At 39.5% G+C, this 9,677-nt stretch overlaps 1 protein-coding gene across 3 annotated transcripts in view; it reads left to right on the plus strand.

Moving 5' to 3' along the window:
• Positions 1 to 8,191, plus strand: part of LOC101849043 (apoptosis-inducing factor 3) — a 35,066-nt gene extending 26,875 nt beyond the window's left edge. For all 3 annotated transcript variants that reach the window (XM_035969152.1, XM_035969151.1, XM_035969153.1), the window contains 6 exons: positions 1,218 to 1,294; positions 2,487 to 2,604; positions 2,943 to 3,041; positions 4,254 to 4,329; positions 5,416 to 5,520; positions 7,170 to 8,191. In XM_035969152.1, coding sequence (XP_035825045.1) covers positions 1,218 to 1,294; positions 2,487 to 2,604; positions 2,943 to 3,041; positions 4,254 to 4,329; positions 5,416 to 5,520; positions 7,170 to 7,209 — 515 coding nt within the window. In that variant the 3' untranslated portion in view covers positions 7,210 to 8,191. The remainder of the gene's footprint in view (positions 1 to 1,217; positions 1,295 to 2,486; positions 2,605 to 2,942; positions 3,042 to 4,253; positions 4,330 to 5,415; positions 5,521 to 7,169) is intronic.
• Positions 8,192 to 9,677: the final 1,486 nt, after the last annotated feature.

Raw genomic sequence — 9,677 nt, forward strand, 5'->3', positions numbered from 1 at the left:
CCCCAACCCTCGAAAAAGGAAAAAAAACTTTCAGGACTGAAGATACTGGTTCCTAATTTTGCACTTGTGGAGATCAGGGAGGAAGACTCAGGGTTTATTTTTCCAAAGGTTCCAATGACAAATCATTAGACCAAGCATTGATAAGAATAAAAACCTGGCAAAACCCCTAAGCCCCAAGTAAATCACCTTCAGAACTCATAACTAAACCACAAAAATGATTTGAGTGCATAGTATATATAGTACATATCAGGTATAACATAATATGTTACAAAATCCCATTCTACTTACGGTCATAACTATATGAAAAATGTGACCTGGCTCATAGGCAGGACTTCCAAGCACACCTGGCTCTGTAAATATCAGTTCTCTGAAATGATCAAAATAAACTGGGATGATATTAAGCTGCCTTTGGAATGGTGCAACAAATTTACTGGTAACCAGCATGAACTCATGAAAATTCAATTTTGAGTAGTCTTTCTTTTTTCATAACAAAATTTAGTAAGAGCACACACACACACACACACACACACACACACACACACACACACACACACTCACACACACACACACACACACACACACACACACATACACACGCACACATTCGCAGGCTTAAAATCACATGGATAATATAAATGAGCAGCAATATAAACTGTAATAATCTTAACCTAGATACATACTCCATGTTATTCTGATGCATGCTCTAAGGTCAAAGGAATATTTATACAAGATGGTTTAGATGGAAAAATTTTGATGGATGATGGTAGAAATGACCTTCTGTATCTTTCTTTGTTACAGATCAGAAGCCCAGGTATTTTACTTCTGACTGATGCTTTTATTTATAAGAACAAGGGATGTTTGTTGTCTAAAAAGATGGAATTTTTTTTTTGGGTACAAGCTGTTATGTACAATTCGTCCAAGAAGGGAAATGTAGATGTTGAAATTTTACATGCTTTCTATCTGCTCAGTACCTTGTTTAGAGAACTTTGACGTAAAAAGTTTTGAGTCTCACAACATGTCAAGCTTTTTCGAGTGCAATTCTTTGAATATCTTGATAAGGACTCTGAATAATCTTATGACTTTGACAGAGCAGAAAGAACATTTGGTTTCTGCCCTCATGGTCTTAATAACTCAAAACGGGCAAAAATGTCAGATAGAACTCTGTAGTAATTCTAAGGTAAAGAGATGTGGATGACTTGTTGGTCGTTGTGTTCCAGGTGTTGTGCCAGCCACACAGTTCCTCCAGGACTCTGGTGTGGATCTCACCTCAAGGGGCTTTGTCACTGTCAACAAGGTAAGTGTATAGGAGACTACAGGTTGGACACTTTCCACCCACCCAGTGCGCAGAGCACAAAACCTTTTTCCCTTCCTTCCAGGATGCAGATGGCGTATATCAGTGCTCTACCTGTTTCACGGCAAAAATATACCAATCAGTTTGAAATTTTCCGCACATTGATTTAACTGAACATGATGGTCACCTGTTCACCAAAAAAAAGGAAATAGAATCAGAGCTAAAACCATTAGATCTATAGCACTTTCATTACCCAAATCCTCGTCATGGCGTAGGTGTAAAGCAGCTTTCATGCTAGGTCTACTCTACATAAGCACTCCAAAAGCCACACAAACCATTCAGAGAGAAAATTATAACTTTAAAAAGTGTGCACATTTTAAAGGAGATCATTCGTGCAACATTTTTGTTGCTATATATATCACATCGTCGCCGATTGGCATCCTTTTGGGGGCAAAGTGTTAACTCCCCTTGCAACACTGTTGGGTTATTTAATCACATCGACTCTTTAGTGTAAGACTTTGTCATCAGTCACTTTTCAAAATGGGATATGGCAGAGTCTTACACTAAGCAGTCGATATGGACTAGGGCTAATGCTTGCGCTACCTTTACCCTTATGTGGACAAGTCAATGCCTCAAATAGTGTTCTATGGGGGCCAATCTAGCTGTAGATTCAAAGGAGCTCTGGGGAACTGACCCTATTAGCTCAAATGGGCAGGGCTAAAGGATTACCATAACACAATTAATTGCCACCTTTAACATTGTAGGGTTGTTTGAAAAGGTGTGAGCTTTAATTATTTTTATTCCACTTCTTACAAGCCCAAAGAGTTGACAATCAGGCGAACTTGCCAAGTAGGCCTGAATAAATACATTAAAATTGTTTAGGGGATTTGAACCAGGGTTATCTGCATTATAACCTAGTATTGAGCCAACTGGGCTAATAAGGTGTCTCTGATAAACTTAAACTGTGTTTTTCATACCGTTGTTTCTCTTCTCCCAAAGCAGTAAGTTGTGAAAACTTTTCAGTCCTACTTTGCGTAAAATTATCATTAAATCAGCATCACATTCTGGGAACTTTCTTTTATGAATAATATTGCATAAACAATCTTTGTTTTCCAATATAATCTAGTCACTTTGGGGAAGGGTTAGAGTGTGAATAGGATTGCAGCTTACAGATTTTATTCTGTTTCTTTTGTAGAAAATGCAGACAAATGTGTCAGATGTGTATGCAGCAGGCGACATTGTGGAATTCCCCCTGTTCACCGCGGGCGACCAGCAAGCCAACGTACAGCATTGGCAGATGGCACACATGCACGGTGAGTGGCAGAGGGAGAGAGTGGGAGCGGGCCTCTCACACTACGCAGTTAGGAGAAAGACGAAAGGTGCAGATAACATTTTTTGAGATAATGGCAAGGGTCAAATGGGCAGTACCTGACCCTGTGGGCTCAAGCACACATATAAGCATGAGCAACCTTTGCCCTTCTGCACACCAATGCTCAGTTGTGTAAATCTCCCAGCTGTCACAAAGGAGTATTTTTCTTAATTTGTTGAAAAAACATGCATACATTGTAGATAACAATACATACATTTATCATATACAGTTATTGTAGACATAATTTTATTTTCTTCTGTTTTTTTATTTTCTCGTTGACAGGCAGAATAGCTGGTCTGAATATTGCTGGCAAGCCCACAGATGTCCACAGTGTTCCCTACTTCTGGACTGTCCAGTACGGCAAGAGCATCCGCTACACAGGTTATACACTTCTATGCTCTTTGTTTGTTTCTTTTTTTTGGGTCCCTCTTCCATGGTCTTTGTTGCTGGGCAACAAGGTTAATCTTTCTGATCTGAACACACACCTGTGTGTGCATTACCTGTACCTTTACACACTATCTAAACACACACCTCAGAGTGTGAACTTTTACTCTTCTACACTCCAAACTCACACCTCAGTATATATAAACTTTTTCCTTCCACATCCTCAGGTAAAATGCGCTCATCAGAGTGCAGTAGTATGAATCCATAAGTCATCCCTAAGAAGCTCCAGTGCATGTTTGTGGTCAGATCGGGTAGGGGGGTGTTTGTTGAAATGGACTGGTCCTCAAAAGGCTAAGAGTCTTATGTCACACTTGCAGGATATCTGTTGTAAAGTGCCCCCTGCATGAAAATTATTTTACAGAAAAATGACAAAGAAACTGACTGACTCTGGCTCTTGACCTGAACTGTGTCTTTTCCTTGAATACAGCTTTATGTTCTCATCAAGGAAATTTTGAGAAAAATGTTCAAATTTGTCTCTGTGTTCTCCTGCCATCATCGACATACAAATCTGGTTGCTGTGTTCTGTGTGGTTCAAATGCAGACTTGTGTCATGCCACCTTATGTATCCTGTTTTTTTCCCCTATGTTTGTACATATTAGATGTGATGTATTCTGTCTAATCATCTATGATCTGTTTGTGCTTTTTAGACTGTATTATTACTTCTATTTACTGTCGCTATTTGCTAGTGGTGCTGATTACTCTTTGTGGATGATTGGCGGGTGCTCTGGTGTGGTTTGCCCCTTTCCTATCAAACATCTATCATCCTTATCTCCCCTCTTTCTTTTTGTCATTGTTTCTCTCTTGTAACACCTCTAATCTTTGGCACTTATATGACTTAATTATGTTGCAAATGCTGTAAAATTCTCACTAAAACAAAAACAAACTGTTGCTCTTTTCTAGTGGTGCTGACTACTTCTGTAGTGTAGTATAGAGTGGAAGTGAAGCTGTTCATACCTTCATTCAAATGAATCATTGTGTCTTAATTTAATGATAAGGCAAATTATTTTTAACCCTATTCTCAACCAGGCCTGCTGTATTATTATCCTACTTTACAGCTTTGCTTTCCCTCATGTTTGAGAAGTTAAGGGGTTATAGAAGTGGAGCACTTGCACTGGTTACAGTTGAGAATTTGTTGTCTCCTCTGGGCAGGTTACGGGCCTGGCTATGATGACGTGGTGCTGCACGGAGACGTGGATGAGGGAAAATTCTTGGCCTACTACACCAAGTGAGTGACAAGTCGAGAAATTCTGTGTTTTTGTATTTTTGGGGGGTTTTTTTGTTGTAAAAACGCAGACACACGTACAACACACACACACACACACACACACACACACACACACACACACACACACACACTCACACACACACACACACACACACACAAACACACATGCATCTGTGCACACACACAGGCACATACACATACACATATACACACACACACAAACACACACAAACACACACACACAAACACTCACACACACGCACACACACAGACACACACACATACACACCCATGCACACATGTACTCGTGCTTTGAACTTCCAAATTATTTTTCTTGAACTGGGATCTTTTGAAGAGTTTTTACAGGTTCATTCCTACTTGAGCCAGTCCTATTGGAGATGTATATTCACTTGGAAGTCCTGCCTGTTTGGTGTCTTTAATTTACCAAAAGGGATATATTCTTGTATTGATCAAACCTTTTTATCTAATATGGAGCTGACCGTCCAGGTGGGTTTGTTTGGGGATGCTGCTGGAAGGTCCTACTTCTTTTTTTTCTCTTTGTTGTTTCTGTCAGTATATCTTACTTTATCCCTGCACTATATTAGCATTATCGATGTTATGTAATGTGTGCTGCTAATTTCACCCTTCAATTTACTGGCATCTGTTTTTAGTGTTTAGGTGCTTGGCCGTAGCATGCAGGAGACCAGAGTTTCATTCCCATACAAGGAGAGAATTTTTGTAGAGTTTTTTTGAGAGTATCTCGGTCTTTCTGCTTGGACGTTGAATCGATCTCTCCTGGGTTGGCCCTGAGTGACAGTCAGGGTCAAAGTATGCCTCCGAAATGACCTAAATTATGTTGATAGGGGTGTAAGAACACCAACATTTTGAAGTTGAAGAAGAAAAAAAGGAATCCTCTCAGGTTGTTTATGTGTGTTTTGTACTTATATATTTTTCTATTCTTTTTCGACTTAAAAAAATAAATAAACTGGACCGGCTGGTATTGTCTGTGACCAAAATTAGATCAAATAGAGATGAATGAGTGATAAGGGCATCCTTGTCTTCTCACACGATTTCTTTCACTTCCAGGGCTGATCAGGTCGTTGCAGTTGCTAGTTTGGGCTGGGACCCTGTAGTTTCTCAAGCAGCTCAGCTTCTCAACCAGGGCGGCTCCATTTCGAAAGCTGAGATCACGTAAGTTTACCTATCATGTAAACCTATATGAATAGAAGGTTTTTTAGTTTTGATTTTAATAAGAGTTTTACTGCACTTGCAACACAATAAGTCCATATAAGTGCTGAAGATTAGAGGTGTTATAAGAGAGTAACAAACACCAAAAAGAAGAGATAAGGAGATAAGGACGATAGATGTTTGATAGGAAAGAGGGATCAAACTACACCAGAGCATCTGTTCACATAGGTTTTTTGAAAGCTTGATTTGAAACCTCCTACTACTCTCAAATCAGCTTTTGTCAGAGCTGGAGAGCTTGATGATACTGTTAGAGTGAGGAAGGCAGAGGAGAAGTAAGGGTAAAAAATGTGTGTCACGACTTAATGGAAAAATGAACTCATCAATTTTAGGGCATGTAGAGTTATTTAGTTAGTATCATCTTAAAGGGTATATGCGGATCGGAAATCGGGTAAAAAATAGCATTCAATTTTGATGAATTTCGATTTTTCAACCATTTCTATAGGTCGTCATATGATTAGTTCTACTTAAGGAAGTTCGCTTTCTGAAATAAATTGCCCTTGAAATATATAGGTACAGGTCTTTCCTAGTGTGTTTTGATAAAAAACAGCTCATAAAATGAGCCAAGTAACGTCCTAATTCAAACAACACATTGCATCCTTCCATGAGGTGTTTGGTATCGCTGTTGACCTCATTTTCCGCTTTTTTGAGTTTCACGAAAGGAAGCATGGGAACAAAATAATAGAGAAATTGTCAGTGAATTTGACTTTTTTGGTCATTTTTTGGGTGATTTTCTCATTTCACAAGTTTTTTCAACAGAAATTCGTATTAGTCAAATATTTGTAAACCAAATTGGATGAAACTTTGTACACAGGTCTATTATGTTGTGCACATTCATACAACAGGAATGTTTGATTTGTAAAGTTCTTTACAGTGTATCCAATTTCAAAGAAATCTTTTACTTCAAGGCTCGTAGCTTCTCGCTTCTCTGTCTGTTACACTGACTTTCCAGTAGTTATTTCCCCTGAGGCACCTTCTCTTCTGCTTTTCATTCTGCACTGCTACCCCTCTTCCCTCTATATACTCATTGAGCATTGCCAGTGGTGCACTTGCACTCATGAGAAAAGTCACAGAGTCGGGACAATATATAAAAACAAAGGACTTGTCTCCAAAATCATTTTCTGAATCTGTAGCCGTTACAAATTGGCCAAGTTTTTAAATTGTCAAAATAACTTTTTCAGTTTGTCTGGGTTTGTTTTTTTGGTTTTTTTAACTTTCAGAGACAACAACCCTATAAAAGACAAGCCTGAGAAAAGTTTCCACACCAGGTGGATAAAAATATTTGTACCTTTGAAAAGTCTTAGTTCTTACTCAATGTGTTTGTTTTATTCACTTTTTTCTGCTTAGCAATACATTGATGTATCATGAAAGTGAATTTCTGGTGTATAGAGCTTATAGACTACACAACACTAACTCCTCTTCTCCTTTATTTAAATTATCTGATGTACTGCACCAGTGTATCATGTATCTGCTGAGTCATATGTTATAATGGGTGGATGTATGGGCCAAAGGCCTTTCTCCGGATCGTTAACAACAATGGGCCAAAGGAATTACAAATCAATAAAATCATCTTGAAATTTGGAAATCTTCTCCAGGTCGGAACCAAGCAGCTGGGTGAGCCGTCTGTGCCAGTAGGACTCGGGGGCCGTGGTGGAGACACCGAGATGTATGCACGCTCCGACTGCACCTGTCATCTGGGATTTTATTGGCATGAATCATAAGTTCATAGAAGCCACTCCCACCCCCGCCCCACCCCCCTGCCGACTGCTCCTGTTCATCTGAGTTTTATTGACATAAATCAAAAGTTCATAGAAGCCACTCCTCCCCCTTCCCTTCCCCTCACCATGAATCATGAACTTTATGCAAATACATATATGCCTGCTTGTTTTTAATTGTGTCATTTCATCAACAAGGTGAGGTGACCACCACCTATGAACACTTCTCTTCCTGCTTCCTGTAGGGGTTTTTACAACCGCTCAAAGCCACCGCAGAATGCCATCTTCCCATCACGACTTGGCTGTAAGTGTACTTCACATTTTTGTGTCTGATTAGGAAAAGTGGAGCCTTTTTAAGGACTTTTCCTGTAAACAGAAAGTGTTTTTCATGGCAGTTTTAGGGAAAAATGAGCACCTCTGCTTGACTTTACTTTATTGACCGAGGGAAAAAGATTGTGTTGGTGTAGCTCATTTTTCTTGTGACAGCGACGATATCTTAATTCTACAGGAGGAATTGAGGATTGTCTAAAGCAACCAGTGTGTAGATTAGAAACATGAAAGATAAGTGCGTTTGTATTTGTCAATGTATCTGTTTCTGTTTTGACTGTGATCCACTGTTTTATGCTCAAGTATGTAATTACGACTCTCCCACATCAAGCTTAAGTGTGAAATCTATTAGATAAGAAAATTTAAATGTTAACTATTACAGCTTGCTGAAAGACGGGCAATGAAACAAATAGAAAAACTTTGATACGGTAATAATTTCTTTAATGTCAAAATGGCAAAGCACTAGGATTGCAGGACATGACCTTTTTGCTGCTTTAGTGAACTTGAAATGACAGCAGCTTTATTTTTTTAAGATGAAAAACTCTTTAAGAGTTCAGATAACAGGGGAAGAAAAACTTAACTAAAGGTTATAATGACCATTTAAAAGGTCAGCTGAGAAGAATGATTAAGAGAGTTGAATACTCGAATAGTGTGAGACTGTCCTGACCCTGACCTTTCTTGACAGCTGGTCATGTTGGGTTGGGTTTTTTTTGGTGGGGGGGGGGGGGGGGGCATTTTTGGCATCCTTATGATTCCAGAGCTAGTGAGGTCACAAGTACCATAGTGCTATCTTTGGTTATGGTGTCCTCCACAACCCCCCCCCGCCCCCTCTCTCTCTCTCTCTCTCTCTCTCTCTCTCTCTCTCTCTCTCTCTCTCTCTCTCTCTCTCTCCCTCCTCTCTCTCTCTCTCTCTCTCTCTCTCTCTCTCTCTCTCTCTCTCTCCCTCCCCCTCCTCTCTCTCTCTCTCTGTCCTCCCTCCCTCTGTCCCAAATCACAGTGGAGAGCCAGTTATCTTAATTTGTTTATGTTTTCCCTTTTTCCCATTTTTAGTTAGAATGTAAACAAAGGGATCAATAAAATTGTGCATATTGTTACTTTTTTACACTTGTCATTTGTTAATAGTTATTTCTGCCAGTTTTACTCAGTCTTGGTTTGGTTTTTTTTCCTTTTATTTATTACTTACTTGTATATTGTCAGTCTGTGACATGCTTGTACTTTAGTTAAAGTTGACCTAGTGGTTATGCTCTGGGCTCATATGGTTGTGGTTTCGAAACCCATCTGAGAGTCAACGTTGTGTCTTTGGGAAAGGCACTTTACATGGATTTTCCTCTCTTGACTCAGGTGGGAATGGGTACCAGGCTATAGATAACGAAAGGTCTTGTCAGTTTGTTAGTGTTTGAGCACGTGCAATCCCCAGCTTGCACTGGATGCTGCCTTGGAGGCCGAGAATTTTTCTGAGTGTTCAAGGGTCTTCTGTCTAGGTAATAATAGTTATTAAGCACAGAGTGCATGCTGTAGAGTGTGGACATGCGCTGTATAAATGTAATATTATTGTCATTTTAAAAAGGTCACAGGTGTCGTAACAGTGTGCTTGTGTCACCGTGACTGCGTTGGTGTCTGTAGTATAATAGTTAGGTACTTTACCATTGCTTGTAGAAAACAAAGCGTTTGATTCCCGTATGGGGATGTTATTTTATCTATTATCTGCCTTTGTTGGGATGCTTGCATTCTATCTAGTACCTCTGTTTTTCCAGCGGGAAATGTGTCACACACAGTAAGAGTGTGCTATTATAGGCAGGGTTGAAGCTTAGTTTTAATATGAGTTTTACGACTCTTGCAACACAAATAGGTTAGACGAGTGCTGAAGATTAGAGGTGTTACAAAAGAGAGTAACATTCAAAGAAAAGGAGGAGGAGAAATTAAATAAGAAAGATTAATGTTTAATGGGAAAGAAGGAAGGAACCACACCAGAGCATCTGCCAGCTTCCCACTGTGTTGAAGCAGTTCAGCGTATGACGATCTGTACCTTGTTTCGATAAAGGTGTAAAACATTCACAACTG

This window comes from Aplysia californica, unplaced genomic scaffold (assembly GCF_000002075.1).
Source record: "Aplysia californica isolate F4 #8 unplaced genomic scaffold, AplCal3.0 scaffold00121, whole genome shotgun sequence".
NCBI classification, from domain to species: domain Eukaryota; kingdom Metazoa; phylum Mollusca; class Gastropoda; order Aplysiida; family Aplysiidae; genus Aplysia; species Aplysia californica.